We start from the raw sequence: 16,978 nt of genomic DNA, 5'->3' as shown, positions 1-16,978 counted from the left end.
CCCATACTGACGTGCAACTCACATTCAGACTGACTAATGGAGATGAATGACAGAGCCTCGGAGCATATTTGCACTTCAGCTGCAGATGGAACGCTCGATCACAAGTGTTTGTGTGAGGAGCTGTGGTTCAGTGGGCACTGAGGAGGACGATGGGAGCAGAAGTGTAGGGTTAAACGTTGTGGCACTTTGATTTGGGAACGCCTGCTGCTCAGCTACGTGATGGAAATGATGCGCGGGTGTTAATTGCTGCGGCCCGTTCTACGCTGCAAAATGTGGTTCTGTCACAATAACGAGACATACAGGGTGTGCTTCCTCCTTAAAGCCAGCGGCCGCTGCCTCGCGATATGTCACACCCCTGAGAAAAGCTGTAAAGATAAAATAGCATGCTGCTTTTCATTATTACCAAGGTTTGAATTCACGGACACTTCAGCTGCCTGCGGACTTGAATTATCACGACAGCTTCTTATATAGACTGCTTTATGGATGCTAAAGTCGCCGTTGATGCCAACACAAATGTCTCAGTAACAAGAGAAACTTGTTAAACGCCAAGAGTTTAGGTTTTATTGGAAGTGGCGCCGGGGCATTATGCAACCCCGCTGCGCTCTGCGACGCACTCTTTGCTCTGTTAATGTGTAACAAGATGCGTTTTCTCCTCTGGCATTCACTCAGCCGCGTCTCCCTCTTCTTGCACTCCCTCTGTCGAGGTCAACAGCCAATTGTGCGAAAAAAGCCCCTCCCCTGCCGAGGTGGGCTCTTGGATATATAGGATCTGGGACTGAGGAGGGTCCATCTGCCTGACTCTCATCTCCAGAGTCACTCTACCCTCCTCACATCCCATCAAAGCTGCAGACGACGACAACACTGACAATGTCTGTGAGAGCCTTGAAGACCACCACCTTCTCCACGTCCTCATCTTCCAGGGGTCCATCCCAAGGCTTCAGCAGCCGCTCCTTCTCCGGCTATGGTAACCGAGGCATGGCCGGGGGCCGGCAGAACTACGCTGTCCGCAGCTCCTATGGTGGAGTGGGCAGCAGCGGTGCGGCCATGGGTGCTGGGGGCTTCAAGGTTGTGGGTGGCTATGTCGCTGGGGGGTCTGCACAGAGAGGAGGTGGAGTAGAGTTTGGCTACGTGGGCTTCGGTGGAGGAATGGCCGGTGGCGTGAGCCATGAAGTCGTGGCTCCCATCACAGCAGTGACCGTCAACAAGAGCCTGCTGGCCCCTCTGAACCTGGAGATTGACCCCACCATCCAGGCCATCAGGACCCAGGAGAAAGAGCAGATCAAGACCCTCAACAACCGCTTTGCATCATTCATTGACAAGGTCAGTCAACTGCACTTCACAGTCTTGTGTTTCACTAGATGCTCCGTGGGTGGTGACAGGAGGTCTGTCAAGGTTTAGGAACCAGTTAGAGTCAGAGCAGGAGCGGTGTTTAACCTTGGTGGGGGCAACACAGAGGCAGGGTGAGGAAAAAACTACAGAGCAGAACCAGACAAGACCATGACGATCACTAGATAAATAAGAATAAATCAGTATTATATAGGGCTTTAATCGGGTACTGAAAGACACCTTACAGTTTACAGTCAGTTTTCAAAACCTGACCTTTGAAAGAGGTGAGTGTATGGGTTAAAGGATGACATGTGACAAGACAAAACAGTTACAAAGCTGAACTAAACACAACTGGCGAAGCATAACAGGTGTTGGTATGAAGGTGTCGAGTGTCCACCGACTCATCAGGTAAAGATGCCAATTGGCAGAATAAATTATATATTGTTCCTGGCTGCCATTTTAATTTCGATGAATACATTTCAAACAAAAAATAATTAGTTGATGCAAATAAATCTTTTTCAGAGGGAAGATTTTTAAGTCACCACTTCCATGTGCACCACATTATACAGTGTGATATAAAGAGAGATTGTGCTGAAGGATGGAAAATTGTTTAACCTGATTATAAAAAAAAACTTATCAAATAGAGTTTTAAAAGAATATTAATCATTAATATTCAAAAAATAAAACAAATATCTACCCATTATCTGTACAATAATACTAGGGAAAGTCAAGAAACATGTTTTCTTCACGAAAAACGAGCTAAAATGTGAAAATCATAGCCAGCGCTGTGAGGGCAAGAAGGATTTTTGGACACCGCCATCAATGTTATCAGCTTGCTGTTCTCCACATGTTATCGATTGAACGCTTGAGTCAACCTGCAGATCGTCCTGAAACAAAGCCCGCTGCCCCTCCTCTACATACCACAGTGATACTGCTCACACGCAGCGTGCACGCGTGGCCCCCGTCATGTTTGCAGAGCGGCACCCCACCCAGCGGGAGGGCTGTAAATGGATGTCATGATGAGGAAACAATGTCAAGTTGTATTCTGAAGCTCCATTGAAGTCAGAATTGATTGACTAGTCATTGATGGGTCTGCCAGGGTTCATCTGAGGTGGGAAGGTCAATCGGTCTCCTTTCCTGGCTGCTGATTCTCGTGTTGCTTTGTTCGAAGGCAAACAGAAAGTCCATTCATGTCCCCAGTGAAAGAACATGTTTTACATGTTTGCATCAGTGCGTCTTCTTGAATGAATGCGTGCTGTGTCAGTCCTGAACTGTTGCTCTGTTGCAGGTGCGCTTTCTGGAGCAGCAAAACAAGATGCTGGAGACCAAGTACAAGCTTCTTCAGGAGCAGACCACTTCTCGGTCAAACATAGATGCCATGTTCGAAGCCTATATCTCAAACTTGCGCCGCCAACTGGACAACCTGGGCCAAGAAAAGCTCAAACTTGAGTCTGAGCTTCTTCAAATGACAAATCTAGTGGATGACTTTAAGAACAGGTGGGTGTGGCTAAAAGATGTTTGGACTGGGTTTGGATTCACTGCAGAGAAACATCCATTTTTTTTGTGACGTGTAGATGAGGTATCATGAACCAGAACTGGAGAGCCGATGAGACAGTGTCCTAATTTTCAGAGGCCACTAGATGGCGCCCTTGGTTTAGAAATGATGTGCGGTTTCATTGAATTAGTTGTTCAAGTCCAAACATTATACAGCAGACACTATTTCGTGACACCTCACCAACTCTTCTGTACCGTGTCATGAAACCTCATCTACCCATCACTGAAATTATACATAGTTATGGATTGATTTTTACTACATGGATTACAATGATCATGTCTTAAATGAAGTGCGTATTAAGTCATACTTCAGTCGGACCAAACGATATGAATAAAAATACATAAGAACGACAACAATAGAACATAAGAATAATCCAGTATGAGGATGGGGCGTTCTTGCGACACTGAATTTCAAGGTTTTCTCCAGGTATGAAGAGGAGATCAACAAGCGAAACGAATGTGAGAACAACTTTGTCCTCATGAAGAAGGTTTGTTGACTTGACTCTCCAACATCATGGAAACTATGTGTCCAGATTTTCATGCCAGTTTTCCCCCTGTCAGGACACTGATGCTGCGTACATGATCAAAGTGGAGCTGGAGGCCCAAATGGATGCGCTGTCAGATGAGATAGACTTTCTCCGTCAAATCTATGATGCTGTAAACTAAACACACACGTAGCAATGTTTTTTACAACACAAGGATTCACTAAAACTCTCACGGACTGGTCGCAGGAAATCAACGAGCTTCAGTCGCAGATCAAAGACACCTCTGTGGTGGTGGAGATGGACAACAGCCGAAACCTGGACATGGATAGCATTGTTGCCGAAGTGCGTGCTCAGTATGAGGACATCGCCAACCGCAGCAGAGCTGAGGCCGAGTCGTGGTACCAGAACAAGGTGAGGGTTTGAAGCCAAATCCAGTGCTTGAATTACTGCTACACGAAGCACTGAAAACTCATACAGATTGATTCTCTCATGTACAGTTTAGCAAATGTTTACACTTGACAAACAGGTCATGACCTTCTCTTTTAAAATGCCAGTTTGATCAACTTTGCTCCGCTTTGTGAGTTTAGGGAAGCTCTGCATGATGAGGTTTTCATGAACTCTTCACATTGAAAATTGGACTGACATAAAATGGACACAACTCTCATCACGCTGTGGCATTTTCAAGTATATATCGTTCACTTTTCTGGTGTCCATTTTTACCTCTGATGAGAAGTAAAAGAAAAGTAGAGGTTTCATGACAATATTGAAGGGTAGATGAGGTTTCATGTCCTGCCACCAGATGAAGCTGTTTACTCACTGTACAACTTTGATACTCAGTCAATAGTGAGGAAGTCAGTTTTCAGAGTCCAGTACAATTCAGGATTTCAGAAAATAAAGGTTTTATTTTAATTTTTGTTTTTCATTTTTCAGCCACATTGGTGTTTAAAACATTCTGACTCATATGAGGCACCAGACATTAAATCAACTACCTTTTTCTAATTCCTGTTCAGTATGCTGAGATGCAACAGTCGGCGGGAAAATATGGAGATGATCTGAAGTCCACCAAGGCCGAGATTGCTGACATGAACCGCAGAATAATGCGGCTCCAGTCAGAAATAGAGATGGTTAAAGCACAGGTAAGCCCAAAGGGCAGGGCTCTCAGTCAGTGTTGTGGTGTCCAGTTTCCTCACTTTTTGGCAATTGGTTCCTGAACTTTTCAGCGCAACAGTCTGGAAGCTCAGATCACAGAGGCGGAGGAACGAGGCGAGGCAGCTGTAAAGGATGCTAAACTTCGAATTCGGGACCTGGAGGAGGCTCTGCAGAGAGCCAAGCAGGACATGGCGCTGCAGGTCCGACAGTATCAAGAGCTGATGAACGTGAAGCTCGCGCTGGACATTGAGATCGCTACGTACAGGAAGCTTCTGGAGGGAGAAGAAGACAGGTACAATGATCAACACGCTGCTCTTCTTTCGGTAATTTTGACATTTAAACTGTCATGTTTTGTGTTGAAAGGCTGGCAACGGGAATCAAGACAAACATTTCCAAGCACACGTGTAAGTATCACAGACATATTCACACTCATATTAAAATCACCTTCTCAAGCGTTTCATTGAAAAACAAACAAAGAAAACGACCAGAATTATAGACACCACAAATGTGAATGTAATGGGAAGCTCAAAAGACAGTCACACTTCAACACGTGCTTCCACTTGCTGTGAACAAAAATGTTTTGATGTCTTTGACCACATGGGGGCGGTGAAGTCAAAGGGATTGATGTTTTTCCCAGCATTGTTAGCTCACCGAAGATGTCTCGCACAAGCCATGTCATCTTGTTGCTCTTCTCTTACACAACATATTTAGCTGTGAACTTCAACACCTACGGCCTGGAGAGCTCTAGAACCCCGGCATTTGTCAGCGCCACCTACAGCGGCGTCCAGGCAGTGAGCAGCTCCATTCCAGCTCCAGAGGAGGCAGATGTGAAGAGCGCTACCATCACCAAGACAGAAGCCGTTGTCATCAGCACCGAGGAGCAGAAGGAGGGAGAAGGAGAACAGGTAGCGACGGAGGTGCCAGCTGCAGAGGAGGTGAAGGAGCAGGAGCAAGTCGCCACTGAACCAGTGCTGGAGGAGTAATGCGCGCGTCATGGCCTGTCTACACGGAGTGAAAGTGGAGTTGAATAAATCTATTAAAAACGTTGAGCTGTGGAAGTTTAATGATCTCTGCACTTGGTATGTTTGGGGGAAGATGGCGCGCACTGTCCGTTTTTGGTGGTCTTACAACAAGCCAGCAAATACAAGTCCACTTATTCTTTTGGATTTCCTCACTTTCCATTTAATGTGTGGGAGGAAACCAGTGTGCTCAGAGGAAGCTCATGATGAACTGTTTCATTCCTTAAACACTCGCTTTTATTTTGATTCTAAACATTTCTGTTTTTGATCATCAGGATACTGACTCTTGTATTCACGTGTTACGTATATAACATATGTGACGTACGTAACAACCTGGACTTGTCCACTGACTTGCCCGACTGCGGACATGGCAGAACTTGCTCTGACAGTCCTGTTGTTGAGAATGAACCTTGTGTTTCATCATGAGGCTGAAGCAGCGTGAGACAGTTCGGTTTGTTGTGCCATCTCTTATCACCGAAAACAAGCCGCCTTCTTGTTTGCAAAGGAAGACGATCTGTGGAGACAGTGAGGTCACACATTAATTCTGCTTACTTAAGACCATAGTTTAGCTCCAGTGAGGCACGTCTGAACCTGAGTTTTGGGTGGGGGTGCCGCACCCAAGGGTAAACACCTTCCTCTGAACTAAAATAAGGAAAACAAATCCCATTATACCACCCACAACTTCATCTGTCTGCTTCCCGAGCCTCGTATTGCCTGCTCGGTGACAGGATCTGAAGTGCAGTCCTGATATAAACAATGTTATAAATGAAACACGTAGTTGTCAATCGGAGATCAACGCTGACCTGGAATGTCTGACTCCCCCATTCAGGTCCCGTCATGTCCAAACGTTTGGCTCAGGACAGAGCTTGTAAGTAAAACAACCTGTGGAGGCTTCCCTGTGTCTTCCTTTTCCTGATCCAACTTAAAATAGGTTGGGACTGAAACGCGGGAGTGTTCAGGAAAACACTGGCTCACATGAACAAAAAAAAAAAAACAACAACTTTGGTTTTACGAGGCAGTAAACAGGAAGCCACTCGTAAGATCTCAACTTTGATCAAACCTCATATGTTTCTGAAGAGTGGCATCAGTAAGATAAGGATGCTGTTTACTCCAGAGCCATGGGACCACGTTCAATGAAAAAAATCATAGAAGTAAGCATGGAAGAATTCTTCCATATCGGTCTGGCGTGAAACGTCAGTGGGAATCTTTTTTGTTCGAATTTATTTTTCCCCGTATAAAAGTTGTTATACGGCTTACATGATTTGAAATTGTAAAAAAAATTACAGAATACAGGGAAAACGTATAAGTTGACAGGTATGCCATTTAAAAATGTTATTTTCCTCCGAGCCAGACTCTGTTTTCAGGCCCACAACCAAGCATCAAACTGGCTGAACAACACCAGCAACACAGCTCACTAACCAGAGTCACCACATTCTTTAAATGGCTGAGAATAATCCAATTTACCATTTAAATATAACATGGCCAACATCATATCTTCATCAGCCGCTTCGGAAAACATGGCGTTCCATCTGATTCATTTTGTCTGATCCCATTATTTATAGCCAACAAGCTATATATTTTATATATATTTTTTTTGACCCATCAAAATTGACAGCTGTTTTACTTTCTGCGGCTGGATATTGACAGACTTGTTGAAACAGAACTGAAAAAAAGGAGGAGTTACGCAACTGGTGTCATTTATAAACTCAAGTCCCCTCCAGCAACCAGACCAGCAGAACTGGTTAGTCACGGTGGGTCAACTCAAACTGCATATTTACCAGCAAACTTAAAACTGTCTGAAGATGGCTCTTCATTGTTTTTCTTGGAGATTACGGTATAAAAAGAGACATTTTAGTTTTGACGCACGAAGCGCTCACTGTTGGCCTTCTCTTGATAAACAGTCCCCTTGACCACCTCTGAGGTATTTGAGGTCCACAGTGACACACTTTGAATGAGTAACTATCTCAGTCAAGTCAGTCAGACAGGACGGACGGAGGGTAATTCAAACTCCGTCCTGTCGAGAGGTCCTGAGATCCAGTTTTTAGAGGCCGAAGACGGAATGATTAGAGGTAATATCAAAGGCATGCTTGGCATTACACCCCGCTGATGGATGTCGACGCCTTTGTGATTCCATGACAAGTAAATTGCACTGTACTGTTATGCAAGTTCCGCAGAAGAGCTCTGCAGCAATTCTTCAAAGGTGCCTGCAGAGCCCGGCCAGTAGCCCGGGTGACTGGATGTCTGTCCGCCGCAGCAAGCGCCGGCAGCCAAACATAATAAATAACATGATTTAGAAGGTGGACTGGATCAAAAGATGATGATAATAAAGCCTTAAATAATTGGTCCATTTAAAACACTAAGGTGACTCAGACTGAAAAGGATGCCTCAGAGGATTAATACAAATTGCTGCTGTCTGAAACCATTCCAATACAATTAAAGAAACCGTGTACACTGTCAGATTTTACAGTCTGAGGACATTGAAATAAAGAAAGTGTCACCGGCGGCTATCCTGTTAATCATGTCAAAATCTGGGGCGCGTTTTTACATGACTCTGCATAGAAAAAGAAAAGAGTGGCAGGTGTTCTTAAATAAATTGCTGTCTCAGGCAGCGCTGCAGGTGTGAGGGACTCGTGACAGGTGGGCGTGTTCCGTCAGTGTTTGACAGTCAGGATACCAAGTCAGGGTGTGTCCTACTCAGTAGTCCAGTTGTAAAAAAGTTCAAGGGGTGATGGTCATTTTTTTTCTGCACTTTAAAAAATAGGGAGGGGGCTACGTTCCTGACGCGACAGGACACGCACAGGTAGCCACCTGGTGGTGCTGTGTTTCCAGCAGGGTGTGTGTGAGAGTGAGCCTTGTGTGTGGCCGTGTTGAGTCGATTAACCTGAATAACTGTCGCTACAGCAACAAAAAGCGATAATAGTAAACCATTTACACTCATTGCTTTTTAAACTTTATGGTTGTCATGTTATATTAACAGCATTTACTATGAAAAAGGAGGGACGGAAGGAAGGGGGTTGCCTCCTCACATGCCTCTCAACAGGTTCGACTCCTGCGCAGGAACTACTATTCTTAATATGTGCTGCAGTGCAACATGGGACCATGCAAACCATTCAGATGAGGGTTGCAAAAAAAAAAAGAAATTGAGCCAGGCACTTTTTTATCAGGAGTTCATGGGAGAAAGATTGTGGCGCAGTGAAGCCATGAGAAGAACCATTCATATTGCTGCAGTTCTGCTGACGTGGGGGCGTTTCTCACTCAGCGACATTCCATGACAAGTCCAACATGTGGAAACACAAACCAAAAAAAGAGGGGAGATTTTATCTTGGGACTGTCTTGTATCCACGGAGGCTCTGCAAGTCTTATACACTGCAGACTGAGACCCCTAACCCAGAGTCGGGGGCCACAGATGAGTGAGCGAAACAGGAGTCTTTGAGTCAGTTGCATTAGACAGAGCTTGGTGTCAGCGTGGTTGGACGAATCCCGGCATCATATCTGATCACATAAGAGACTAAACTTATCCCAAAACAGTGTTGGAGACACGCCTAGCTAAAGTGGAGACTTAGGCTGTGTGTCCCATTTCTCCCTCTAACACTGGCACTAAACACTAGCACTTGGTTCCGACTGCTCTCCACTATGAAGTGCCTTCCGACGACAAAGTGACGTCACATGTAAAGACGACGTGTCACACACAAGCAGAGCCTATTGAGCACTTTAATGTCAATAAAACACCTGTAATTTCACTGTTTTTTTAAACTGAAATTATTTCCCATTTAAAGACAGATTTCTATGATCCATGCTGTGTTTTCCTTGAGATTTCTGGCCTGGAGTTGATCAGCGGTGGGAGAGAGTCATGACTATTTGGGGCGCATTACGGATGTGTGGAGTGTTTATTCCTTCGCCAATGTAAAATAATATTTAACAACCAGTTAAATTATACGTTATAATACATACTAGTTGCAGGACCAGTGAAAAAAAAGTGCGACTCATAGTCCGGAAATTACAGTAAATAATTTGCTCTATTGGTCCTGCTGAAACTGGTAGACTATCCTTTAAACTTCAGAGGAGTCAAACTTAATCACACAAAAATGTACAGTAAATATGTAGCCACCTGCAGCAGGCTATGGCGTGAATGTAAATCAAAACAGAATGCAGTCGTTGCTGTTGCGCCTCTCTCAACCATCCCAGACATTTGTGCTTTGTATATCACCTCTCATTCACTAGCAGGAGTCAGAACACTTTTGTCATTCCACACTGACACTGACTGACAGACTAAGAGGCTTATTTAAGAGGTGGGGATGAGAAAACCACCTTAGTTGAAACACTACTGACCCTGAAGTTCACCGATGTGAAACCTGGCGTCAAATTCATATCTAAAGTATGATCTGACAACTGCACGCAAGGTTATCTGCAGGGCAGTGTCTCGGCACAGCTGGGTGTGGAGCTTCAGCCACCAACCAAAGTGGTGTCTGTCAAAGATCACCTGATGAGTTCACACTTCAACACTTCAGCAAGGCATCAACACCCAGGACCTCAGCGATCAAGCTGTCAACAAAATGGTGGTTTCTGAATTTAAACATAATGTTTATGAATACATAAGTTTCCATAAGGAATTGTGCTCACTTGTTTTAGAACACACACGCATGCAACTCCAGTGGTGGCCACTTGGAGTGAGCAAGCGTCACCTTGATGTTGAAGGTAAACAGTCCAATGTGTCACGTCAAAACAAAGATTAATGGTTTCAGCTGAATGAATGTGTGATCTCCATGTCTAGCCCAAGATCCTGCTCTGCTATAGCTACGCTCATAATGCGAGCCCTGCTGCAAAAAATGTCAATTACACATTACTCAGAAATGAAGGGAATGTATTCTCTGGCTGACTGGGAGTCAATCTTTGTCCATGTCAGTTACATTGTAGACTTATATAATCATCTAATACACATATAGGATAAAGAGCTTCCCAAAATCAATATTAATAATTATTAATATTCCTTATTGAGCCTTAAAAATGGATCCGGCTGACTTGTCCAGAGTCACGCCATGGTGTGTAGTACCCCAAGAATCAGGCCACAAACACTAACTTGGCTCCACAGTGTGTTCCAATTCCTCTACATCCCATTTTTGGCAGCACTTTGGAGCTCTTTCCTCTGCATCATCACTGCATTTTTCATCACAACTACCAAAAAATGATCCAAAAAGGTCAGGTTCCTCCATCACATTGGTTGATTCAGGTCTCCTCCAGTGGATGGAGGCCAGTGCCTGGGAATGTATTACCTACCTGGGGGTGGTTGGGCTTGTTAAACAAATATTTCTCCAAGTTACCGTTCAAACTGACGTTACAGGAGCCGCCATGTTTGGAAAAACCTGTTTTCTGTTTGGATGCTTTTCGCAAGAAAGTTGCTCATGCGCCCGAGGGCTCTACAATTGGTGATGTTGAAGATTATACAGAATCAAAACGCTTTTAAATGACGGCAATTGAGTTGCTGAAGCAGGCGAGTTCCACACATAACACACAGCATGAAGTGGAGTGTGAAACTAAACGATATATTCGAGCAAACCTCAAACTTGTGTCAGGCAGGTCAGTACTTTCAGTCGAAATGCGATGAACTGCGCATTAATTGTTTAACAACTTGGAATGATGGTAAAAGTTCCTGCATTTCCAGTTTGTGAGGTTGGAGCAGCAGGAGTTTAGCTCTGACAGCAGTCTGATGACACAGCTCAGCATATTGACTTAACTAGTCTAGTTCCAGTCCTCGGTTTGAACTGATAGGTCAAGACCAAAACAAGAGCGAGCAAACATGGGACTTTGAAAGGTTCTCTTCGACAAGTTTTAAGCTTTCCCTTAAACATCTTGTGAGATCTCCACTAACAAGTTTGGGAGGTACATAAATGTATATATTGTTGAGCTGGTTTCAGGCTCCTCCCGTTTGAAACAGTAGAAGAGGATCTGTCAGCACAGTCAAAGAGATTTTAGTTTTACTGTCGACTCATACATCATTTCTGTTTATTGAATTATTATCTAACTAGTAGTCGAGTTATGAATATTTTTTTCAAATGGAGAGGAGCTAAATTTTTTCTTTATTCTTAGATTCTTCAGGAAAAAAACAATCTCTCATCAAGTTCAATGTATTCAATTTAAAGGTCTCAGTTTGGATGCGAACCAGCAGCCTATCACTTCACAGCGATATCTAATAGGGCCCTTGTATGTTCCCTTTAAGTACGAAAACCTGTCATTTCAAACCATATTCCTGTCACCGATCACATGCTTCCACACGCTCTTTACGTTGCTGTTCTCCAATATATCCACCAGTGGGAGCAGCCCACAGTCAAAACTTTATGACAACAACTAACTTCCAACCCAACATGGCGAGTGTGGAAGAAGTATTGATAATGTACCTCTCTCACAAAGGAGGAAAACGGAGGCAGCATCGGTGGCGGTGTTCGGTGTCTTCTTCGTGTCTCTTTAGAACTATATATCCGGTAGTAACAGCTACACTTCCCCCCACGGTTTCTGGTGGCGCTGCTCCGTTTGGTCCGTATCCGTAAGCTTTGTGGAAATGTGCAGAAATATGGAGGAAATGAACACAGAGCACGGCCAGGAGGCTCCGTCCGGAACCAGATCCATATGGAACGTTGAGCATAAATGGGCCTTTAACTGCTCGGCCACAGTCAAGTCACATGTGAGCAAGCTCTAAACATTGCAAATGGAGACTACATATTCGTTGAAACATAGAAAATAGAAATACAAAATAGAGTTCAACAACAGGTTTTCTGTGTTCTATAGTTGCGATCGCTGGTTGTGGGGAATGTTTACAGCAGGGGGTATGTAAGCAGCGTTATTGAGCCTCGTGTGTGGCCATGCTGGGATATGGGTGTGAAACTAAAAGTGATCCACTCGTGTTGATTCCTTTTTTTTAGCTTAAAGATTGCACACCAGCCGATTCTATCCCGTGCTGGCGTCCGGTTGCCCCACCCTGGAGTGCAAATGCAAGTTAATGATTGCTTCCCATCTAACAGCTTGTCACAGGGTGTGGCCAGCGCAGCCAGCCTCTCACTTTTCCTCCAGACAACAGACAGGTATGTGAAGTTTCTGACCCGGGTTTTCGTCAGAAAGTGAGTTTTCCACACACCTACGCCCATGACTCCACCCTCCCAAACATTCAGGTGGCTGAAGATTGAGGTTGCTAAGCGCCACATAACACAAACAAGAGGCGACTCAGGGGCTGCTGTTATGAATGGTGGGAATGTATGAGCTGTCGGGGGAAGGGAGAGATCTGAAGTCCTCCATACAGGCTTTTGTAATATTTCTTATGTATCTGAGAGCTGCGGCGTGGAGGTCATGATATTCAACTGAATCAGATGGGATAGTAGCTGCATCCGGTGTACAGTACAGACGCTGCCTGCCGGGACACACCCGATATCCGCCCCACAGGCAAACTCATTCAGAGAACACGTCGCAATCCAGTCTTTTGATGCGAGGAGGCTTCAGTGACCCGGCCTCTATAGGTGTCTGAGGATGTGCTGCAACTAAAATATGCAGGGGTGAGTGAAGCGGGTGCAGCAGTGACGGCACCCAAACTGTCCCGGGGAAAAGCCGACATCTTTTATTCATGCTGGAGGAAATGCCGGGGTCACTGTGGCGACATCCAGAGGAAATCACTCAGGTTAAAATCTGCCCTAGAAATAATAGCATTAAACAAACAAAACTGCTGAGTTCATCCTGGAGTCCTCATGTAAATCAAGTGCTTCTGCCAACAGAAGAGTCGGTCAAGGTTGACAGAGAAACACGGAAATATAGTCGAGTGTGGAGAGGAACCAAGTGCAAATATAGTTTTTGAGTCTGAACTTTATTGAGTGACTTTAATTTGTTGCTAGATAGACCTGTTACAGCAACTATGTGTACATTTACTCTGCTTTCTATTTAAATCAAGACAGTAGAGGAACATTAAGAGGTTTGAAAAAAAATGTTTAACACAGGTTGTTTTGAAAAAAATGAAGTGGATTTCCCTCAACTGGAACCAGGTCAACTCAAACATGTGTTTATAAATAATGGAGCACACATATCTGATGCGGCATTGCACTGTGTATCACCATTACTTTGTTCGGCTCAAGATAGTGACTATTACGTGGGGTGCTTTATTGAAGAATGGTTGGAACATGTCCAGCTGGGAGGTGACCCAGGGTCAGATCCAGGACTAGTTGGCCTGAGAACACCTTTGTTTTCTCTGAGAAGAGCTGGAGGAGGGTTCCTGGGAGAAGAAGTCATGGCCTCTTTGGTGGGATGGACGAATGAATTCATACAAATTTACTAATGCATTGGTCATAAGGGACAAAAACAGGAACAAAGCACGATTTTGCTCATCATTACCCACTTCAAATGAAGCCTAAAACAAAGGAACCCCACACGAATAAACGCTCAGAAAAGAAAAGTTAGAAACACAATGGCTTGTCAAAGCCTGTGAGGTTTACCACGCTTGAGCACAGCCAGCAGCACTAGGCAAACACACTCTCTGAGCTGGGTGTGGCGCAGCTGCTGAACTACAGTCTGGAGTTTAAATCTCGCCTTCACCCTCCACAAGGGCATGTTTTTCAAACTCATTCTTCCATTCATCGATACCAAACGACACTCATTCTGGCTTGCTTCTTTTTTCAAAGCTCAACTGCTGACCAAAAACCAAATGATTTCGGTTCCACTCTCCATATGGACTGACTGAAAGCTTGAAATCATTTTTAATAACCCTCCACGATCACATCCTAAAGACAGCCCATGAATCCGATCTGCTTTTCTGTTGCTAGGTGATTGTTTGGCCAGACAACTAGCATTATTTCCACTGACTGAGAGAGCGTGAGTCATCCACTGTTCCCATGCCTGATACTGGCTCATATTTACAGCGCTGTGAGCCAGTGTGTGCGGCCTCGTCGCCCAGTGTTAAAGTTCAGATCCGTAAACTGATATATCACTGCCAAAAACGAAAATAGTCGGATGTGTATTGCCAGCGCGCTGGAATGTGAACCGCGTGTTGACTTTACGACTCAGTGCAATGGCAGTAAATACGAGCGCCTTTGCTAGCCGGACAAGCTTGTTAACATTTTCCGAGTGAGTTTTAAAAGGGAAACGCTTGTCTTTCATTCTGAATGCGGAGAAACCACATTCTCTCTTCAGGTGGCTCTTTCATTGCAGGATTGATGTTGCTGTTGCAAGGGTGTGTCCACCTGTGGCAGGTGGTGAAACCACCGAGATGAATGTCCAAACACACCCTCCTGTACACGCCCCGCTCTCTACAGCAGCGGCACGGCACTAAGCACCTCAGGGTGTGTCGGTTTATTTAATGGCTATACTTTTTCTGTGGAAGTATGAGCACTCATTTTACTACTACTACTATGGTGACTCTACGAAAACGATAAGATATGACACGATTAGGAGCCATTGTGACGATAATGACTCACCAACACTGATCAACTGCACGCTCTTAAAGCAACACAGTTTTGTTTTAGATGGCACTGCCGCATCATATCACACTGCAGCTCTTATCTCTCAGACCGGCAAGGCTGAGAAGTAGTGACAATCCTGCTGAAACACTATTACAATGCTTTGATAAAGTCATAAAGCCTTATCTTGTCGACTTCATTTAATTCGACCAGTGACTGGATCTGTGACCATCACCTGTTTGACCTTTTGATTTTTAATTGTTTTTATTTTGTTAACAGAATTATGCTTCAAAACAGTTTCACAATAGGGAATTTTGGTTGCTAACTCAACCTCTCTCCCATGGCCTAATATACTGACATAAGGAAAGGGGACTTTTGCATCTTATGCTGACGCTAAAAGCAGCCTTCTGTGTGGCATGTTGACGCATCAGTGGAGTTGAAACCATTGTCTTTGTAGCAATGCTATATATATATTTTTTTTTTGTTGTTGTTTTTTTTCATGAATATCTTTATTTTCCAGTATACTCCGCCATTACATATAAATTCATCACATCTTTATTAAAAACCGTATTTGAAGTACTTAAAATAAAATAATAAAAATAAAATAAAATATATATAAAATATAAAATATACAAATGAAAGACTTTTGCATAATGGCGTCTTTAGAACTTGATTATTTGATTTGAGTATCATTTGTGTATTTTTCATCCATTGTTTTTCTTGACACCTTCTGTCTTACGGTCATACAGCCGCTCACAAAGCCCCAGTACGTAGTTTGACACGGTAGGAGAGTGAACTGCTCACCCTTGTTTCTCACTTTAAATCTAAACATCACACTTGAAAGTGGCTACAGCACTTTCTCTGAGGCCAAAATAACACAATATCATATTGTGGGGGAGATGTTTTCGGACACCCGTGAAATCTCACACAATCACAAATATTTGCATTTTATTTTATTATATTTATTTTGTTTTTGTTTAGTGTTTTCAAGAAAAACTAACAAAACCAAATTCGAATTTGACAAATAGCAAAGAATGTGTTCAAAACTGAAAACTTTTTTCCACCGTTGTACATGTGACTGTTCTAACATTTGCTTCCTGGTCGAACGTCAGACGTGGATGTCGAGCGCCATAACAGGTAGAAGGAAGCATCAACTCACGGTACTCGTAGTGATTTCAGGCTACATATTGCCAGTGTTTTCCTCTCAACCAAGGGGTCACTGTTGTTTCAGATTCATGGGAGCCAACTGTCCTGAGCCTGTGGCTTATTCAGGCAAGAATGTGCTCCACCCTGAGAGGATGCACATCAGATAAGGAGCTGACTGCAAGGGATTTGCAGAAGCTCTAGTCTCAGGAAATTCATGCTCCTGGCCAGATATTGTGATCCAGTGAAGATATTAGTTTGAGATGCACCAGTCAGGATGATGAAGTAATCTGCTCTGCAGGAGGATGATGGCTCGACGGGTCAGAATTTTGTGAAACTGAAGTGAAGTTGATGATCTGGCTTGAACAGGCGGAGGAGAACAGGAATGGAACATTTCACACCATTGCCCTGAAGACAGTGAAAGCTGTATATAACAGTGGCAGACCAGTATTTAACATTTTCGTCAAAAGGATATTTGTCTTTGAGAAGAATTCCTCTTATTTCTGCTGGAGGGAGGAGCACAAGCATGACGCTATTAATAAGGTTACACACTGATGGCAAACAGAGTCCGCCATTACAGCTGCCGGTTAATAGAAATATGATGAATAAGTGGAGACAGATTTGTAAAAAGAAGTGAGGACAGAGTGGTGGACTGATAAAGCCACTGAAAAAAACACACAAAAGCTGCTCACTTGCCGCATCAATTGCACATGTCACTGTCTAAACGTGAGGACAGTGGTCTAGTGCAAAGCTACTGTCTTTGACCTCAAGACGCTAATACAAGCTGTTACCCTCAATAACCTTGTCACGCAAAATAGAGGTGAGGAAAATGTGTCTGGCGTTGTCGTTTTTCAAAATCCTCTCACAAAAAAATCAG

At 44.0% G+C, this 16,978-nt stretch overlaps 1 protein-coding gene across 1 annotated transcript; it reads left to right on the top strand.

Annotated features, from left to right (window-relative positions):
- Positions 1–806: 806 nt before the first annotated feature.
- On the top strand, positions 807–5,551 carry LOC128760289 (keratin, type II cytoskeletal 8-like). The gene is made up of 9 exons (XM_053867550.1): positions 807–1,320; positions 2,615–2,823; positions 3,308–3,368; positions 3,442–3,537; positions 3,612–3,776; positions 4,376–4,501; positions 4,586–4,806; positions 4,878–4,918; positions 5,226–5,551. Exons 1-9 carry the CDS (start codon positions 868–870, stop codon positions 5,495–5,497), a joined length of 1,644 nt encoding a protein of 547 aa, XP_053723525.1. The 5' UTR covers positions 807–867; the 3' UTR covers positions 5,498–5,551.
- Positions 5,552–16,978: the final 11,427 nt, after the last annotated feature.

Source organism: Synchiropus splendidus, chromosome 6 (assembly GCF_027744825.2).
Source record: "Synchiropus splendidus isolate RoL2022-P1 chromosome 6, RoL_Sspl_1.0, whole genome shotgun sequence".
In the NCBI taxonomy this organism is placed as follows: Eukaryota; Metazoa; Chordata; class Actinopteri; order Syngnathiformes; family Callionymidae; genus Synchiropus; species Synchiropus splendidus.
The sequence above is the reverse complement of the archived record's forward strand: the minus strand, read 5'-3'. Positions and strand labels throughout refer to the sequence as shown.